Source organism: Stylophora pistillata, chromosome 13 (assembly GCF_964205215.1).
Source record: "Stylophora pistillata chromosome 13, jaStyPist1.2, whole genome shotgun sequence".
Classification (NCBI taxonomy): Eukaryota; Metazoa; Cnidaria; class Anthozoa; order Scleractinia; family Pocilloporidae; genus Stylophora; species Stylophora pistillata.
In genome coordinates, this window is record NC_142531.1 from 15,270,905 (window position 1) to 15,291,614 (window position 20,710).

The following is a 20,710-nucleotide window of genomic DNA, read 5'->3' on the forward strand; positions in this document are numbered from 1 at the left end:
TGAAATTATTCTCATAATAAATATTCACAGATGTTTTATCACGTGGTACAGGGAGTCATGGAAAACACTTCCGAACTGTACAAAATTTTGTTTTGGTTTCGACTTGAGAAGCGAGTGTGAATTTTCCACTTATTTGATGGTTGGAAGCATTTCTATTGAACGGGTCAAGTTTCGTTGTGGTTCGCTTTGTACTAAGGAAATTTGCGCGGTGATTTACGAAAGTGTGATGCTCATTTGACTGCAGTCATTCAAGAACGATGGACAACTGACGCGATTTCCCGCGTAACACTACATTCGCTTAGCTTATCCTTCGCTTGTATGGCATAAAATGGGAGAATTGGCCAGTGAGGATGATCAACGATGGGTCTGCCCGAACGATCGACAATTATCCTTAAGGGCAAAGTGAGTAAATTTTGTTTATAACCATGCCCAAAAACAGTTCTCTAAACCGTGACGGAACTTCATTAGCCCTTTGGAGAAATCTGCATACGTGGTACTTGTTTATCAACTCACGCTCAGGGAACATAACAGAGCAGCGAATCATCTCTGTGTTTCCGGTTCCTTAATAATTCAAACTTGTTTCGCCACAAACACCTGTTTTTTTTTCAGTCATTTGCCTTGATTCTGCTGTGCGTACTGCTGCTTTGGTTTGGAGATGCTGTCAGTGGTCGCCAGCCATTTACCTTGAGCTTTTGTCGCTCGCCGCGCCACTGCCATGCAATTACGATGTGTTTCCGCCCAAAGAAAGTCTTGAAAACATTTTTCAAGAAAACTCGAACCAGATGGCCCAAGTCTTTGGAAAATTTGTTGTTAGTTATTATATTGTCTCTGTCTCTCTCTCTCTCTCTCTCTCTCGCTCTCTCTCGATCTGTCATTGCAGCTCTCCGATTAGGCGCGATCTTAATCCTAACCTTCACTACAATATAGTTAAATAAGCTTATGTTGACTGCATGCTTTCGATATCAGTTTACAATCTCTCAGATTAACAGACTATCATGCATTAAATCGACCGAATATTTTCCTTTTTTTCTGTAGGTTGAATTCAGGATGGTCTTTTCACTCAAGTGCACCCGCGAGAAAAACAGGTAGAAAATCGGATATCACGGAAAGCGAACAAGAGATCATCAGAAATGTTCTGGAACGCGCAGAAAGAATTCGCCAAGCAGAAGAAGAACGTATCGGGTGAGTAATTTATACCAGACTAAAAATATCATTAGGGATCAGGAAAAATGATTTTTCTTTGTGTGTTGAAAGGGAAGAAAATGTAATATATATTTTGCATTAAAATTTAACGCTTTGTCTGCCGTGATTTGCATTCAATTGATGTTTATACTAAGCGTAATTTGTTTTTCTTCGCTGAAAAAACGTTCCATTTCGTTGTGGTGAATAATGTATCTATTTGTACGTAATGCCCTTTTCCAGCATTTTATTGTGGTAAAACTTTTTCGCCAGTAAAACACTTAAAATCAAAATGTCAGATGGAATTAAAATGATGCTGCATTGGATTAATGACAAATTCCTGTTCGCGAGACCTGATTGGACTTCACAATCACCTTGATCGGTTACGTTAATCATATTACAATTGAAAGACGCCAAAGCACTGATAGAGCAAAAATTATTTTTCATATTTTGATACCAGACTTGATTTTTTTTTCTTTTTGACTTTGGAGAAAAAAAAAATACAGTACTGAATGTGTGCTTAGAAAGACTTAATTATCAGGAAGATCTTGTTTATTTATTGTAAATAATTTTATCTCAGTCAGTTCTTCCTTAAAAGCAAGACTAAGGCTTCCTTAATCTTACACCTGCTGATTCAGACTTTTTCACAGTCTTTATTTAAATAATGTGAATGGAGTGGAGGAGAAGTTTACAAAGTTGACACTGTAACAATTGCTAAATCTCATTGAACAGAAGATCATGTATCCATCAGTCTCTAAATTAGAAGATGGAAGGTCAAAATTCTTTCCTTCTGACCCAAGGCCAAACATTCCCCTTAAATAAACTAATAATATACAATTTTGAATTTTTCCATTCTCACCCAAGTATGTGTCATGATAAATAATTTGTTACAGTGTACAAGTAATGACAGTACAGTCACTCACAAAATAGTGTTAAATCTTAAAAAATAGCCATTATTTACACTACAACCACTGTTCATTAAATCACACTGTCTTGAAAGAAAAGCTGGATTTCCACATGGTGAGAATAATTCGTCAAACTGAAGAAACCTTCTACACAGTGCAGTCAAATTTGTACTAGATTATGCATGCAAATGCTTTTGTGTAACAGAAATCATCTCAATCATAAACAATGTTTTTCATGGTGAATTTTATTATTTGAAATTTTCCATTAAATGAAAAGCTTGTAAAAGAGAATAATGTGATTTTGCAAACTTGACTGTAGTTAAAAAAGTCTCAAAAGATTCACAATTGATTGTATGAGTCAACCCCAAGGGGTTTATAACCTTGTTATATTTTTATTTTAAAGATTTTTCTCTACATTTTTTATCCTAATGAATAAAATTGCTTTGGCATTGTACAAGTATTTGCCAAGTATGCACAATAGTTTTTTTCAAGACATGAATCATACCTTTGAAGTATTTGAAAGACTTTGCATGAAAAGTTTATCTCTAGATCGAGACTGACTTTAAATCAAATTTATGACTGTTTAGCTACTTCCAAAATTATCATTACACTAACTAATTTTTTTATAATGTAGTTTTATGTAGTTTAAACATTTAATTCCCAAGATGCAATTAATTATTCTCCTAACTGGTTATCATACATTTCCTTGTAAATTAGAAAGGAGAATTTCATAGTTCATCAAGGTAACACCCTGTAGCTGATGAGCTTCTCTGTTCTCATTGTGTTCTCAACTGGGAGTTGAAGAGTTAAAGAGAAATATTTCGGTCTAATATGCTATTGTAACAAGAAATAAGGACAGAGTTATTAAAGAAAGGAGAAACTAAATATTACTATCATAATGTGTTTAATATTTGAGCAGGCATAAGTTATAAATTTTTTCATATATATAATAATCATTATTAATGATAATTATTGAACTTACAAATGTTTTTGTTTATATTTAACAATTATTCCATGAGCACGCATTGGATATGTGATGATAGATAGCCAATGAGGCGCATAGCACTGAGTTGGCTATAATCATCTCATATCCAACAAGTGCGAGTGGAATAATTATTTTATTTAAAAAAATGCCCCCAAGATATTAGGCAAGTCTTCTCGACTTTATTTTGTAAGAAGAAACCGAATGTTACAAAGTACAGATATTAGATTATGGTATATTGGCTCATATACCATAATGGCTAAGCCAATAAAAAGTCTTGAATTGCATTATCCAATGATCCAGTTTTTAATAATTAACAATTATTCACCGAAGTGGAGGTGGTTAGTGGTGGATATTTACCGAGCCGCGAAGCGGCAAGGTAAATATCCACCGCTAACCACCGACACTGAGGTGAATAGTTGTTTTAGTATATAATAAAACAGTGAGATAATATACACCACTGTTGTTAATTTGAGTGATTTCTTTGCTTGTCAAGGATGTAAACTGGGACGCCATTTTTTCCCGAGTTGCTCGGAGGTAAATAGCAAAGGATGTTCGGAGTTTTACCAGCCAATCAGAGCGCGCCTTTAACGCTATCCACTGTCTTAGTATCTACTAATTAGTGTTATTATTTATCCATTTCAACTGCTAAAAATTTTGTACCATACCAGTGACTTATCAGTCATTTTGAACAAGTGTGTTTCTCTTTTTCAAAGGCATCTTGTGGAGAAGTTGGAAAACATGCACAACAATGCTCTTGGAGATGGAAAGGAGACCTGTCTTCTTTGTGGTTCCAAGTTTTCACTGAAAGTTATTTCAAAGAGATGTGACATCTGTGATAAGGTAAAAATTAAACAAATAAAATTGTTACTTTGCAACTTCAGAAATTTATTTCTTTATTTTGCATGTTGAACATGACTCTTGATGGTAAGTTTTATTACAATCTAAATCAAAAGTCTTTCTCCTCATTGTTCTCCCAAAAGATACACAGAAGGTCAGATTAGAATTACTTTTTCCATTCCCAAGATCTCAATAGTAACTCTCCAGACTTCCTGCTGCACAACTCTTATAATGTTAGTTCCACAAATTTGGTTTAAGATCAACTAGTAATCCTTTACTTGATATATGTATTTTTTTCTCATTCATCTGTTCGATATTGTATTTATTTGAAATAGTTGAGAGAGAAATTCTGTCTTGCTCAGTCATAGGAGTTAAAAGGGTGGAAGCATTTGGCTTTTGAGAAAATAACCCATTTGGTACTTCCCTCAAAAATGAGGGAAGAAATTAGCCAGCACTTTAAATTTTTTCTCACGCTTTCTTTTTACATGAATGTTAAGTGATAAATACATGTATGTTACAAACAGGTTGCCAAGAGACAATTATGGCTTTTCAGTTGCTCACCAAGGGTTTTTTCCTATGCACCATGGCTACCATTACAATGGCAGCTTGGAGTGCTGTTTAATGTGCATTCATTTGGTTAAGAACAAAATCATTTCACCCAGGGGCTGAAGGTTATTTAACAATTGGTTCATACATGTGTGCATTCATTGAGATATGTCAAAGCATACAGGAAGTTTGGAGAGCACGAAAAATGCGTAAGAGTTGCTCGAAGCATAGCCAAGAGCAACTCTAGCGTCTTGAGTTGCTTGTTTTGTTTTCCCTTTCTCTGGGTTCTTTCTCAGGAGTTAAGAAAATCCATTCCCAAAGGAAAAGTAGGCAGAACTTCATCGTCTTGTTTGCTTGTTGCCATGTCTAGTTTATAACTTTTTTGCGGATGTTTTTCCTGTTTTTTACTTGAAAAATGCTGAAGTCACTCACGAGAAAAAAATTTTTTCGCAAGGCATTTGTTTGCTGACATTACCAGCATGCATAATGGAAAATTGAAGCACACTCACGCTATTGAATTTGATTGTGCAAATTTACAAGCTACATTATAATAGGGTTTGAAGTCAGAGTCCCTCCATGAGTCAAGTGCCATAATCTCTTACCATGTGTTTCCTTGAGATATAGACTGTTGATTAATTGGGCTGACATTGAGACAAACAACATTTATTAAATTCCAATGGTCTTATCTGTCTTTGACAGATTGTGACATTAAGCTCAGATTTTGATTTACTAGTTGCATATTGTACAATATACTTTTGAAACTAAGTCTTAATTCTTTTCAGAGTGTTTGTGAAAAGTGTGGTTTAAGAACTCAAGACAGTGATGGCGATAACATATGGCTGTGTATGTTGTGTAGTGAACACAGAGAGGTATAAATACCATTTATCATTCCAAGTGACATGTTAAATTAACCCTTGTCAATGAGTAACATTATCTGGCCCAATCCTTTGAGAAGACAGTGCTTGAAAATGCCTTAAACTGGTAGAGCTTAAACTGCAAATCTTTGGATAGGAGAATTCATCAAGCCAGACTTTGGATTTCTTCAAGCCATTTATGGACCAAATTGCTTTCAAAGACACGATACTTCACTTACAAAAGGGTAGGCCCCCTCAGGGAGGTTTGTCAGTCCTTTGTGTCAAGATGTCATCATTCAGAGATAACTGAAATCTCTCCTTGATGTTCCCCCTTTACACCCTAACATCAATATGGATATTCTCCATATACTGTTCCCTATACATTTCCAAGGAGAATTTGTTTAACTTTCAAGAGCTTCTTTAGTTGATCTTTGTATTTATTCTCATTACCTAATGAATGATTCTCAGCAGTATTACTGTAAAGAAAAGTTAAATGCTGGTCACTCTTGAGGTTTAGGCAGTTAAGATTAATACTATATAACAGTTATGAGATCTTAAGAGTGAAAGGGCTATATCTACCATACAGTTCTTCTGATGTTAGTTTGAAAAATTTGCTATTAGATCAAGTAATGATCTGCTAATCGATATTTTTACTTTATTCTCATCACCTGTCTGTTTAATATTGCATTGCCATTGTAAGGAGAGATTGTATCTTGGTCACTCATGGGAGTTAAAGGGTTGTCTCTATTCTGAGTCATTCAAGTGTAATGCAGGGTGAATATTTTCCCTTCCTATAGCTCTGGAAAAGAACTGGTGCATGGTTTTTCAAAGCCATACCCAAATATACATATCCTCAAACAGGACGACGCACTTCCTCCAACAGAACTGTGAGTTTTTAAATTTCTGGTAGAATAAAGAGGTGAAATGTTTTTAAAGGTGATATCATTAATGCATCTGCCCACCAATAGATCAGAAGTAAGAACCAATCACAAAGTGTGTTTCATTCACCTTATTAAATGTAAATTTTATTGATTAACAGGACACAACGTCTTCCAATAGCTCAGACCAAATTTTTTTTCCACAATCAAATAAATACAACCAAACATGGACAAGTTATTCAAAATCCAAAGGTAACCTGTGCAATAAATTTACTCTGTGAATATTTTTCAGCTTCCGTACACTCAATATTTCTATCTCCATGTAAAAGTGGGATATAGTAGCAGAAAGGTTAGCATAGCTGAATTCCAGTTTGAAAGGTCTGGGTTTACAGCATCACTGGGTCTAAAGACTTCATTCTTACAGTGCTGCTTTTCACCCTGGTGTATAAATGGTACTACATACAACAAGATAATTTGGTTTTATCAGCTTAGTTGATAATTAAATTAAATTGGCCACCATAAAGAGTATCTAGTAAGCAGGTGTTTTGAGTGTTAGCACTTCATCAAAGCAAACTGTGAAGGAAGAGCTCTGAAGCTCTCACGAAGGGCTATAGCCTCCCAGTTAGCTCAATGGATAGAGCGCTGGACTGTTGTGCGGGAGGTTGAGGGTTCGAGCCCCGGCTGGACCAACACTCAAGGTCTTAAAATAATTGAGAAGAATATGCTGCCTTTCTATAATATCAAGAAACAGTTAGATATTCTAGTCTTCTCAGATAGGGATGAATAAATGGAGGTCCCGTCTCCTGCAGGGTTAGGGGTAGGAGACGTTAATTTCCCACAGGCAAGATTACTGTGTGATGGATGTCCTCCCCTGGGGTGGTTGGGTGGGTTACTGAGCCCGCAGTAATTGGCGCAAAGCTGTTGCAGTTTCCCTGCCTGTCGGCAAATCTTGTCAATCGTAAATGGTAAATCATTCAAATGCCAGCTTAGATACTCTCTATGGTGGCCAATTTACATCATCCACTTAGGCCATAAAACCAAATTATCTTGTTAGACTTTCCCACTGATGCAGCACTACAGTTTCTTTAGAAACTGACCCCCTTTTCTACTGTACTTAGAAGAAGTTGAGGAAACCCATTGACAAAATGCTATGAGAGGGGTCTACTGTGCTTAATTGCAGTTTGCACCTCAAATTGAATTGGGGCTTTGACAAATACAGGGGAAATAGGGAACTAATAACATTTTTCCCTGGGCTGTACCTGTAATAGACAGGCATACTAACCATGGGAAGAAGCAGCTCTCTTACTTTACTTTATGCTCATTAAACCTGCTACATAGCTCCTGAGTTTTGCTCCTTTTGTAAAGAAAGTGCCAACAGTTTACCTTACTTTTGAATTTGTAGATAATCTGGATGGTGGTATTAGAGAGGAGAGGCAATCAGAGGATGAGGAGTCAAGCAGTTCATCCGATGAAATGTTGTTTGACAGTTCTACTCCACTTAAATCTCCAAGAGGCAGATCATCAACTTTGGAGGAGGCAATGTCCTATACAAGACGAATATCAACAGAAGTTTCAATGCCTGGCAGTGCCATTTTAGAAAATATAGATACTCCTCCTCCCTTCCGTAAGAGAACTCTTGCAATGTCACAAGAAGAACAGCCCCATAGATCATCGCCACACACAAGCCCATTACATCAAGCTAATGGAAAACTCAGTAAGTGATTATACAGGGCACCTAGTGTATGCTATTATATATAAATAATTCTTTATTTGGAGAAAGGAATCCCTGCAGAAACTGTTGTACAAGGATGGTATGTTGAAAAGACAAAGATGGTTTTTTAATTCAGTTTTCATGTAAGATAGTTGATCCAATACCAAATTCTCCAATTTAATGTCATAAGTATTGTACGACAGACAGTTAGGAGAATTACTATTGAGATCTCAGGAGTGTAAGGGTGCAGTAAGGAACTGCCAAGTTGATATGAGTTTGACTGATTAGTACATTGGTAATGTTTATTTACTGCCTCTAGAATAGTACTTGTCCGATTTGAACCTGTTTCTGCCTTACTTGATTAGCATCACCAATGGTAGTAACAGCTTGGCAAGCCTCTATCAGATTTTTCTAGAATTTGTTTTCTTTTTTTTTTTTTTTGAATAGCTCCAGACAGCAGTCATACAGAACCAGAATCTCCCAAAAGGGAAAAAAGTGGTAGTTTTACTGGAAGAGGTCACGTAAGAGATGTGAGAGATGAAGCCGAAGTAAGGGTGAGGGCACTGGTAAGAAAGCAGGACACAGAAGAGGAAGACATTGATGAACTGGTTAGAACATTCAAAGAATCAGAGGCCTCTGTGAACAAGGATGTTGGTGATGCTGGTAAGTGTGCAGTCTACTGAAATGTGTGGGAAAATAGCCTCCAAGACACTCTGTGGGGGGGAACAACCTCTGTTCCATACCCAGCCCGATTGACTTTCAAGGTGCATTGTGCCTGTGCACAATGTTACCATGTGATTGTTCAGTAATAGATCATGGGTGATCTGTCAAAATGTGGTAAGAAAAAAAATGTGGTAAGATAAAAAATGTGGTAAGATAAAAAATGTGGTAAGATAAAAAATGTAGCACATGAGGCATGGCTGGGTGTGTCAGGGATGTTCCTACCACATTTTGATGTCTTCCGTGATCAATCACTGAACAGACACGCATCAATATGGAATCTATTTGTTTTACATATGATAATGTACATGAAAAAATTTCTCAGTTCTGATTGGTTAAGATGAATGCAGTTTTCAGTTAATTCAGTGCAGAAGAGAGTTAATTCAGTGCAAAGAAAGAAACAAACCAGACATTCTGATTGGTCAGAATGATTGGTCAATGTCAATGTCAAGGTCAATGTCAAGGTCAATGTCACTTGCAGGGTTTGAATAAATTATTTTTGCATGTGATGCGTGCACTTTTCTTCTGCGTAGTTATGCGAAGGTACCTCGTATTTTTTCATGTATATTATTAAAAGATAATCACATGATTTTCTTGTGCAATTTGGAATAAATAAGCACTTGTAAATTTTTTCAAAGACCACAAATTGCACTTGCCCTACGGGCTCATGCAGTTTTGTTAGTCTTTGAAAAAATTTACTTGTGCTTATTTATTCCAAATTGCACTCAAAATCATGTGATTACCTATACTAACAAGAGAAGGGAAATACTTTCAATGGTGAAGTCATCTATGCATCTATCCTCCCATGGATTATGACTGAGAACCATCCAAGATGGGTTCATAATTCTGCTTATTATATAACTACTATTATGTTACTTCCATTTCCTCACCTTTCTTTGCATCACACTAGGGTTTATAAATCTCGGTGCATGTGTCATGTCTTAAGAGAACTTGCATGAATTGAATTTCAAGAATTCAGTTTTTGTGTGGACCTCAAACAGTCCTCTGACATGCTGTGCACTTTTTCTTCACCCCAGGTTTTTTTTTTCCCTTGGTTTTTCTAGTTACCCCCCTCCACAAAAAGCATCTGTCCAAATTCCAAATCATTATGGCCACAGTGCAGGAGAAGAGCCATGCAGTGGATGTCCAAATTAATAAATCTGAGCTATTGTTTCTTATTTTAAAAGGAGTATTGCTGGTGATGCACTCCTTACGGGATATGTAATTGATAAAGAGTGGCAGTTACAAGGAGTGGCAGTTACAAGGAGTGGCAGTTAAAATGTTCATCAAAGTAACTTAAGGATTCTAGCTTTTAATTTGAGAGACTATAGTGATCTGTCTTCTGTCTACCAGAGGGTTGTAACCAATGCTTTACTAAGGATGACCCAATTTTTTCTTTTATTTATTAGGACTGGGAACATTGGAATTTGATATTCATTATAACAAACAGCACAGTCAGCTTCAGGTGACAGTTGTTTGTGCCAAGGTGAGTTTCACATCTGAGCTACCATATCAGCCAAAAATCATACAGCTTTACATGGACATTTTATGTATTTTGTTAGTATATGTTAGTGGGGGATAATTTTCAAAGCAATGCTGATGGTAGTTGTTATTTACAGAGCCTGAAAGCCATGGATTCCAGCGGAACATCCGACCCTTATGTTAAAATTCACCTTCTTCCCGGTGCTAGTAAGGTACACTTGATGAAGATATTGTAGTATTGACTGCCGCTATTACCAAATTCAAACATAAAAACAATTAAAAATAGTCTTCAGAGGGTCTACTTCTTTTTAAAAAATAAGTTGTGACTTATCATGAACCAAGGGAACAGAGAGGCCGAGAGTGTATCTGACCGCACGCTATTTGTTATTTGAAAATCTGTTAATGCTAATAAGGTTTCCCTTTCAATGCTCCTCCGAAAGCGTCACGTTGTAACCATCATTAAAGAACCACTAGGCAATTCGCGAACCCTCTTTCTTAGTTTAGTCTGCCGTGAGAGGCGATAGAAATTGAAAAAATAATTTAATGAGCGCTCTTTGATGGAGAGTCGTCAAGCCCAAATCCATAGTAGTTACGATAGCCAATCAGAAGAAAGGAAGATATTAAAAAGAGCCAATGAGAACTCAAAGTTGAAGGAGCAAATTGCTGAAAGCGCGGGAAAACGCGAGTGCCCAAATGGCGATTAGTTTTAAGTTTTGAATGTAATTGGTTAAGAAAGTGGCGTGGGTTTTCTGTAGCAATCACAGAGCGAAGTAAAGCGAAGTCAGTTGCAGAGCAATGCTGTATTACATCCGATACTCGACTGAAAACTGCTCTATTGGCTGATTTATTTCGTTTAGAAGAAATCATCAAATTTATGATGACCAGTTGATGGTTTTACGCTAAACGAATATATTTGAGGCTTTCTGTGCAGTGAAACTTCTTCAATTTCATTTGTAGAGTAACAAATTAAGGACTCGTACCAAGTACAAGACTTTGAATCCGAAATTTGATGAAATATTGGTTTATCATGGGATCACAGATGATGATATTTCAAAGAAGTCTCTCAGGTACACATCACTTAACTCTTTAAAATAAATATGAGAGTATTGTCAGTCATTCATTTTATGAAACATATCATTGCATTTTTATCCTTTTCTCAGACTTCAAGTTTTGGACGAAGATAAACTTGGTCGCAACAATTTCATTGGAGAGACTTGCGTGGCTCTAAAGATTTTCCACAGTAAACCTTCTCAGTCTTTGAAAAGGTCACTAGTTTCTAGAGGTTCTGTAAGTATGGAAATTGTTGTTATATATTTCTGTTATATATTTCTGTTCAGTATATATTTCTGTTATATATTTCTGTTATATATTTCTTTATGCAGTTTTTCGTGTACTTGTTTTAGATTTAAATCACGCGGCATTACATTCTTTCTTTCATATCTGTGTGTCTTTGGGCCCCTATACCTGTGTGATCATAAATTATTTGTATCTTGGAACAGATTGAAGAAGGACGGGTAGGTACCTCTTTTTCTCCGTAGTGAACAATTACGTTTTTCTTATAGCCCGTGCATCTCCTTCAAATACGTCGAAGGCAAATAAGGCGGACTACTCCGCCATAAGCGAGTTTAGAATGGGCTGGCATCAACCGTCTCCTCAGTGTCTTTTTTTTCCAGGTCTACCTTGACAGCATTTCTAATTCATTTACTTTCGTTGTTAATTATATCGATAAACGGAAACGAAACGGAAACGAAACGAAAAACCAAATCATTGTTTCTTTAAGATAAACAAGTAGTTGTACCAACTTTTCTAAAAAAAAAAAGATGAAAAAGTCACATGAAAAATAAATAAATTCAATGATTTCAAAACTGGGTGAGGTCTTGAAGTGTTCTGACCCTGGCAATAAGGAGCGGAGAAAAGAAGTGTACCGTACTTCAATAGCATTAAACCCACTTAAACGGTCGATGATTTATACAGGAATCTCCAGAGCCTGATCTTGGACGTCTGCAACTGTCTCTGAAGTTCAAATCACAAAAAAATCAACTTATAGTCGGTGTGATTCGCTGCGCCGGTTTGGCAAGCATGGACGCCAATGGTTATTCAGATCCTTATGTCAAATGGTGAGTGTCAAGTAGTCGGTGTTTTTTTTTTGTTTTTTTTTTTGTTTTTTTGTTTTTGTTTTTTGTAGTATTATTTCACGTGTACAGGGTTGATAACGAGTGTTGGACAGTTTTAAAAAAATTAACTTTTTAAAGAATAGTAGCTATGCTGACAAATTCAGATGAACCACCATCTATAAAATAAGAGCATTAATAAGACAGTGTACGTGTCAAGCTTGTAATTGGTCAGTGTAATGGGACAGTTGACACCTCATGCCTGTGTAACTGGACAGTATGTGTCATGTGCGCGCTCTGTTGTCGTGCATTTCGCCAAGTTTTAACAGTTAAAACGTTTAAACGATGTCTGGTTCCTTTCTCAAATTTCGTCTTAGTTTTGTTTAATTGGTAACAAGACTTTGTACCGTCTTATTCCGTCTGTAATCATACTCGTGATTTAACAAATCAGACTGGAAGTTGTCATCTTATCGGGCTTTTTGTACAATGTTGCTGGTACCATTTCTGTTTCAGTTATCATATTGTTTCTTGGTTTTGATATTTTTCCTATCTTTCCAGCTACCTTAAACCTGATATAAATAAAAAATCCAAGAGAAGAACGAGTGTCAAGAGAAAGACACTAAATCCTGAATATAACGAGGTAAGAATTATTAGCTATCTTCAACCAGAGCGCTTTAGATCCACTGTCGTTAAAACCAAGACCAAAGTAAATACAACGGCCAATCGGAGGAAAGGAAAATGCCTGTGAGATCCAATTAGAACTCAAAGTTAAAACCAGCCAAACTCCCCAAAGCGCGGGAAAATGTGGGTAACCGAGTCGTGAGTCGTGACTAGTGTTAGATTTGCGTCTGATTGGTTGATAGAGTAGCGTGAGTTTTCTGGACCAATCACCGAGCAAAGTAAAGAAAAACCAATGCAATCCCGAATTTCCATCGACACTCAATTGAAACCTACTCTAAAGCCTTCTACAACCGTCTTTTTTGATGAGTAATGAAGTTCTGGATCATGTCTGCTTTACTCTAAAAAGAAACTTCGCCTCCATGGGCTAAACTTTTCGATTCAATATGATCTAATTGTGGAATTTGTGGGTAGAAAGTTATGATCCTTGGGAAATCCCACCTTGAAGATGTACTTCGTGGCATTTGGCCACCTCTCCAATTTTATTAAAAAGGAGGTTTTCAAAGAAACCCTTGTATGGGATGAAAATTGCTACTTTTGATAGGTGGCCTAACAACCAGACTGAAAGATAAAGGGTATTATGAAAAGTCAAGAAATTTGTCCTCCTGCCAGTTTTTTTTTTAACGATTTTATAGATACTTTTTCGATGAGTATTCTTAACTTGTATTCTTTGCTAAAATGAATGATAGATGTTTTGGATGTCATATTAATAGAAAACAATATTTCGTTACAACTGCATTTATCAGGGAAAACATTTATCGAAAGTAAGGCTCTAATATCAAAACAGCCTCATCCCTCGTGAAGCCTTTCAGTTGCTTTGAATGGAGAGTGATAGTGCAATATCAGTGAAGAAAATAGGATCTTTGTTCATTATTTTTCGTCTCAACAGGAGTTTGCATATGATATCACACACAGTGACCTCGCGAAGAAAAGTTTAGAATTAACAGTATGGGATCATGATGTTGGAAAAAGTAATGATTTTATAGGTAAGAGAGTCTGCGTTTTCCGTACTGTTTGCATAGTGACAGTTGCGCTTGCTGAATTGGAAGATTTTAGAATCGCTCATGTATCGGCTTTTCAGAGGTGGAAGACACAGTGGCCGAATGCTCAGTGCACTGGACTCTCGGTAGAGAGGTCTGGGTTCGAGACCTGGCCTGGTCATCGTATTATGTTGTTGGGAAAAACGCTTTACTCTCACAGTGCCTCCCTAAACCCAGGAGTATAAATGGGAACCGGAAAATTGACGGGAGCCTGTTGAAATATAGGGGGCGGGGGGTTAATCTTGCGATGAATTAGCATTCCATCCATGGGGGAGAAGTGATACTCCTAGTCGCTCCATGCTATTTGGAATCCAAGATAAGCTCCGGCTGAGTGGGCTAACAGGCTTGCATCGGATTTTTACCTTGTATCAGCTTACGAAGCCATCAATTGGTAAAGCCGTGTAACTTACACTTGCCCCCTCCCCCTGTGGCGTAAAGCTATGATGGATATTGCTGCTTCGCACTCAAGGATGGTAGTCCCTTTTACATCATTTCATGGGGAGAAATCATTGGAAATCAGTTTTGCATATGTATCAAGAGGAAAGAGAGTTGCTTGATCGATTGACTTTTAAAACACGAGCCAATGATAACTAAAGTAGGTGCAATTAGCGGGAAGATGTGGGTCACCACTGGGAATTTATCATCTGGTTGGATTAGAAGGTGACGCGAGTATTTTTAGACCATTCAAATGGCTCAGTAAAGTTTTACCATCACAATTCCAAAATTGCCTTCGGCACTTTTTTGAGAATTTCCCTTACCCAGTGCCCATTACCCTTTCGACAAAGTGAAACAAATTTAAAATTGAACAAGGGCGTGTCTTTCTCAGGTGGAGTTGTTCTGGATATTAACTCAACCGGAAGTGCATTGATGCACTGGTACGCCATGCTGAAGAATCCAAACCAAGCGCACACTTATTGGCACACGCTGGAAAAATTAACGAATCACGAGCAGGAATAAGACGTCGCGTTCAGTGACAGCAAAAATTAGAAGTCTCATGTGAGTTGCGTTACCCAATGTCACGACCGTTCACCCAGCACTATTGATATTTACTTCTCGTGTGATATTCAACACTTTGAAATGGAGACTGCAGAGACCAAGGGTTAAAGCTAGCGATGCCTGCCTCTAGAGTAGTTTTTGATCGAGTGTTATGAAAGCAAAACAGAAGTAATCACAACAGCCAATTAGATGAAAGGAAGTTATCACAAGCAGCCAGTAAGAACTCAAAGTGAAAAAAAAAAAAAACACTGTCTGAGTGAAGCGCGGGAAAACGCGGGTGACCGAGTCTTGATAAGTTTTGGTTTTTACTCTGATTGGTTGAGAAAGTGGAGCAATCCTTGATTGCTCTGGACATACAATTGAACGGCTTGCTCGAGTTGCCGACTCCTGATCTATTTCGGAATTTTTATCAAATTAGAGAAACTTTGAGACAAAAGAGGCCTTTTATTTTTGAATTGATTAAACTGACTAGTCAAATCAGTTTAATTGTAAACTCCCTGTACTCTTGAATTTATCTCCCTCCTAGAACTGGATGGTCAAGACAGGCAAAGTTTAGTTATGTAACCGATATTTATTTTTGTTAATTGTTCTCGAATTTTGACATTTTTCATTTAAATCGCAGAGTCAAACTAACAAACAAAAACAAGGAATTAATTTGACAGAATTCTAAGAAATTTAAGTAAAACTTTCCACAAGCCATTTCTCCCAAATAGAAACATATCCTAGAATGCGACGAAAACACACTCAATTTGGACCTAAAATTCCCTTGGTTACGAGGGATTCCCAGCTCAGTAGGAGTACACTAATGACTTCAATATGAATTGGCCACTGAGTTCAACAAAGTCAAAAGGTTCCAAGACGTTTTTAAGATGTTAATAATTTCATGCGTTTACGTCACGCTTAATACTCCTTAGAGAGTGGTCACTATTTAACGAAAGGGGGGATCAGATGATTTTGGTTTTGTTACAAAATAATAACCTGATGCCCCCGCCCGCCCCCCCCCCTCCCCCTCGCTCCGTGGAATTCTTTTGGTCACTCCTCATTAACAGTCAATTTTTTATGGTCCCCCTTTACGCTCTGTCAGTTACAACTGATTCCTCCCTCCTCCCCCGTTCGTTCTCTTAGAAAACCATGTGATCTCCAAAATCCTCTAACCTCCCCCCTAGACCTGGCGATGAATGATGACTGACCCCCTACAAGCCTCTATGTATTGAGGAGGGGGAGTGGGAGAATTATTTATATTTGTCATATCGGTAAATTTCGTTACTTTTAACTAAAAATAAGAATACGTTTTGCTGATCTAGATCTTACTCCATATTGTATGCTCATCATATAAGGAAAAAATATACTTTTCTGTTTATATACGCCCTTTAATGTCATATGTCAGTTGTATCATTAGTAGAGAGACTGATGGACACCACTGGCTAAACAATAAGGCGGAAAGCGACTGATTTTTGAAAAAGGCTTTTATATTCCCTTTGGCCTTGTTAAAAGAAAAACAGTAGCATAGTAATTTAAAAAGTTGTATAACAATAGTATATTGGAAATTTTAAAATGTAATCTTAGGTATTAACTTAATATATGTAAAACCGTTAGCTATATAATAATGGATGGAATTAAAAAAAGAAGGAGTCAACCAGGCTGTGGTTATTGCATTAGACCTGAATCTAAGTCGCTTGACTGCTGCATTTTGATACTCGAGCCGTCGCACCTCTAAGCTTTGTTACTTATGGAAATATACTTATAAAACCTTAATTAAACAGGCAACCATGCTTCGGGGCGACGTGCAAGCTTGTTGCCTCGGCCTAAGGCAAATTATCCTTTGCTCCAGATGAGTTAGTAACACCACCAAATCGCTCTATTTTCTTCCACCATTCTGAAGGGAAACACTCCTTCAGGTGTTGCACTCTGCGCACATAGTAGCTAGATCGACATGTCTTACGCTCATGATTCCAAGAATAAAACAGGATGAACTGGTTTTGACCCGTACTTCTTTCCCTTTCATTTAGAGTTATGAATAAGACTTCGGCCCACAAAGGTGACAGAGAATTCAATGGAAGGTCATAAAAGGGGTGTTGTTTTTATAGCATGAGTCAGCGAAATATGTTATTATTGCACTGCTGTCGCGTACCCAGTGCAGCGGGTGCGGGGCTTGGTGCACTGGAGTTCGGGAGGTGCTAACCATAGTGCAAAAATAGACAACATAAGTTTATTCAACAGCATTTAATCTGATCATCGACTCGTTTGAATATTGTACACGTGCGGTGAAAACCAAAAGGGGAAAATCACAATGTACAGGTTAAGGAAAAGTGCCAAAACTAATTGTAAGAGGAAGGGAATCGAAAGGAAAACAAACCGGAATGCAATAGACTGTAGCTTACATCGGATCTTGTTTTAAAGGCGTAAAGAAGCTCCGACGTTGCGTAACTCGAACAGACAAAACTTTAGGAAAACACTCCAACTCCGATATAGTAAGAGGAGCGTTCTCTAAAAAGGGTATCATTGTAAACCGGTTCAAACAGGAACAACTAGCTACGTGAGCGATTCAAACTGCGAACAATATCATACGAAAAACATGGGGGTAAACTCGATAATGAAACAAAAGAGAACTCCAGCTACTTTAAATTAGAACGAAGGTAATTACCTAATCAAAGTCCTTTTTGTCAATGTTCATTTTACAAATGCACCGTCCGAAAACGCGTCCCTGATTACCGATTGACTCTATTAAAAGAAAAAAAATCTGCAGTCGTTAGAGCGACAAGTGGTCCAAAATGGTTTAGCTCAAAATGATAACAAAATGCGACTTCATTTTTCCCAGTAACTCAGGCAAAGTACATCAACCAACTGCACTGGCAAGATTTTGAAAGGAATCACGGCTCAAGGGGTTCTAAAGGGTATGTTTGGCCTACGTAATAGCTGCAAATATTCAACAAACAGAACAGCGCTTACAAGAGGTTACGTTTTATTTAGAAATTAAATCTTCAACAACGCGTCTGTATTTCGTACGTATTTTTCGTTTATTTACGTAGAACAAATTACGGCAGTATCATTTGATTTTCAGTTTTTTTTCAAACAAATTTTGAAAACTCTCCACTAATGGACCATTTCCAAACGTTTACTTTAAATGTTAATATCATCAGTCATCGCAGTTTTGGTCACGTGATGCCTATAGCCCAATCACGTGCTGACAAAACATTTTGATAAATTCTGTTTCAAAATGTTTCTTTTTCTTGTTCTCCTTCCAGTTTTAGTCTTCTTTTTCTCTTCTTGACCTTAGACCTTTCCCTGTAACAAACAGATGTCAGATTATTATGACCTATATATTCCAAACTAACAGTTGTCTGTCGCGATTTGTAATTCACCACATCTTGCAATACCACGTGATTCTGAGGTTAGCATTGTGTAAACTGCCTTGAAACTTCATATAGCTTGATCTTTTTTAGCCAGTCTTTCCATGTTGGTTGTTTTTTCCTTTTATCATTTCACTTAGAGTGCTAAAGTATATGACATTTTAAGAAATTCTTAGCATAGAATGTCCATCTGTAACAAACAATCACTTGAATCTAATATGCCGTGCATGTATTTTTGTCTAAAAGCTGTCTGAGCTGTCCAATTTTATTCTTTCTACTTTTACATCTTGCGTGTTGGCTTGTTAATTTCTCTTGTTTAATGGTTGATCACGTATAGTCAACGAAACTTTTACACACCCATAGCTGGGTATTTCCCTGTAATATAGAATAGCAAGGTCGTCTTCAGTAACACTTTGTAATGTTTCTTTCTTTTTCCTCTTTCTTCGTTTCTTCTTTCCTTTGGACCTCTCCCTGTGGAAAGTAATTTCCATACTCCTCTGAGTCATATTTTATTCTGAGAATTGGTCTTTGATATTTTTATTAAAATAAACTGCAGCTTGAAAAAGCATACGAACTTTGAGGTTTAGTGGCATCCCTGCATCTTTGTCTCATGCCCGACTGTCAATACTTGTGGTAATGGCTATAAAGGAAATGAACATCCCTCGATATGAAATGATAAAATAGTCTTAAATAATTCAACTGATGTGGATTAAAGGTAACCCTTGCTGCAGTTATCCACATAGAGTCGCTATTTCAATGGCAATGATTTGTTATTTTAATGCTGTGTTTCACTCTTTGAATACACGTAGCTCCTCCTCAAGGAAGGACCTGTGTTATACCTGCCATCTCATCATCAGAGACGTTCACTTCCTCAAAAATCCCACTTTTAAGTATCACCTCGTGCGATAAACCCTATGGTCTAATCTGGCTGTGCTCAAAACGACGCATTATAGCCCAATCTAGTTTAAAGCTTAGCTGATTTTCACATGCCGTAACAGTTAATGTAATATCCCAAAAAAAAGTTGTGGTTTGTAATCGTGGTGAACACACTTTTTATATGAGGTAGGGTTATTTGTTTCACAATGTAGTGGCTAATTTTTTTCGTTTCTCCACCGATCTATAATGAGACATCGCGAGACACAATTATGCATCATATTTTTATATACTTTTTACCGCTTCGCTAAATGATTCTTTTAACAATTATTCAGCGAAGCGGAGGTGAATAGTTGTTGATATTTACCGGGCTGCGATACTGAGGTGAGAATATATTAAGAATATATTAAGAATAAATTAAGAATATATTAAGAATATATTAAGAATATACTAAGAGTATATTAAACGGAAACCAAAAATGTCAAAGTGTAGTATGATCGTCCGGGTGAGTGTAGTAGTCCTGAGAGGGACTGTTGTCGGTGGTAGTGACTGACGTTTCGACAACCTGTGCGAAAGTCGCCATCAGAGTTAAGTGAATAGTTGTTGTCAGTAGAATGTTCTTAGTCCAATGATTGTTCAGTTTTGCCGTGATGTTCTTGTAAAACTCAAGTGGCGTAAGTCGGTCGTGATTGGTCTGTTTCGATCCGTCGGTAGAGTTAGGTAGTTCTGTTTGGTTTGTTTGTAATGTTAATGTCGTGAATGAGTCGTTTGTATGAAGCCGGTAGTAGTTGACACCTGTTTAGCAGTCTGTTCTAAGTTAGTAAACCAGCTTTCCAGAGTTAGTCGTTGAAAGTAGTTAGTGCTGTAGGTTAGGTATTGCGCAGAATCCCAGTCAATATTGTAGTTCATAAGTCGATGATGTTCAGCAATGTGATTGTTGACATCACCCTTCCTCGTCGCCCGTCTGTGTTCAATCAGTCTTGTTGCGAGGTTTCTGCCAGTCTCTCCGCTGTAGGAGGCTTGGCAGTCGGAGCAATTGATCTTATAAATCGCTCCCAGTGTGTTCCTCGGTTCGCCCTGTCTTTAACGTTGGTTAGTAACCGACGTAGTGTGGTGATGGGTTTGTGGGCGACGCGGATATTGAAGGGTTGTAAGATGCACGAGATGTTCTCAGACATGCCTTTTATGTACGGTATGGTTGCTGTAGTCGTAGGAGTTGCGGTGTCGTTTGTTTCGGTAGTGGTAGTGGGTCGGTGAGTGTTTCGTCGGATGAAGTCGTCGTTGTAGTTGTTCTTTGAAAAAACACGGTAAAGGTATTTGTTCTCGTCGGATAAGCTGTTTGTCGTATTGCATACTAGTTACACGCGTCGTGTTAGAGTTCTGATCATTGTGGCTTACTTGACAGACAGATTACTAGACGAGTCATCCTACATCCCTACATCCCTACAGCCCTACATCCCTACAACCCTTCATCCTTACATCCCTACAACCCTACATCCCTACATCCCTACAACCCTACAACCCTACATCCCTGCATCCCTACATCCCTACATCCCTACATCACA

The 20,710-nt window shown here is 37.5% G+C and overlaps 2 protein-coding genes across 3 annotated transcripts in view; one reads left to right on the forward strand and one right to left on the reverse strand.

Moving 5' to 3' along the window:
• Positions 1-26: 26 nt before the first annotated feature.
• Positions 27-16,558, forward strand: LOC111321830 (rabphilin-3A). 2 transcript variants are annotated; one of them, XM_022924807.2, is made up of 17 exons: positions 27-402; positions 1,036-1,182; positions 3,783-3,909; positions 5,235-5,321; positions 6,104-6,193; positions 6,346-6,436; positions 7,587-7,898; positions 8,343-8,558; positions 10,025-10,101; positions 10,235-10,309; positions 11,055-11,164; positions 11,258-11,384; positions 11,597-11,611; positions 12,072-12,214; positions 12,767-12,848; positions 13,776-13,872; positions 14,753-16,558. In XM_022924807.2, exons 1-17 carry the CDS (start codon positions 329-331, stop codon positions 14,881-14,883), a joined length of 2,001 nt encoding a protein of 666 aa, XP_022780542.2. In that variant the 5' UTR covers positions 27-328; the 3' UTR covers positions 14,884-16,558. The 2 variants fall into 2 exon arrangements, with proteins under 2 accessions (XP_022780542.2, XP_022780541.2); XM_022924806.2 differs by lacking the exon at positions 27-402 and adding an exon at positions 527-809.
• Positions 16,559-17,862: 1,304 nt separating this feature from the next.
• LOC111321848 (uncharacterized) overlaps positions 17,863-20,710 on the reverse strand; it is a 4,548-nt gene continuing 1,700 nt past the window's right edge. The window contains exons 3-4 of the mRNA XM_088743175.1: positions 18,630-18,743; positions 17,863-18,207 (exon numbers count right to left, since the gene is read on the reverse strand). Of these exons, the coding sequence (XP_088599301.1) occupies positions 18,135-18,207; positions 18,630-18,743 (187 nt within the window). The 3' untranslated portion in view covers positions 17,863-18,134. The remainder of the gene's footprint in view (positions 18,208-18,629; positions 18,744-20,710) is intronic.

What these genes read in the sequence shown, in the direction of transcription:
- LOC111321830 (XM_022924806.2), top strand. Translation starts at nt 727, where the DNA reads ATGTGTTTCCGCCCAAAGAAAGTCTTGAAAACATTTTTCAAGAAAACT. An exon ending in TTCTTCCCGGTGCTAGTAAG is followed by an intron (nt 10,310 to 11,054) that starts GTACACTTGATG and finishes TTTCATTTGTAG; the next exon opens with AGTAACAAATTAAGGACTCG. An exon ending in AAAAAGTAATGATTTTATAG is followed by an intron (nt 13,873 to 14,752) that starts GTAAGAGAGTCT and finishes TGTCTTTCTCAG; the next exon opens with GTGGAGTTGTTCTGGATATT.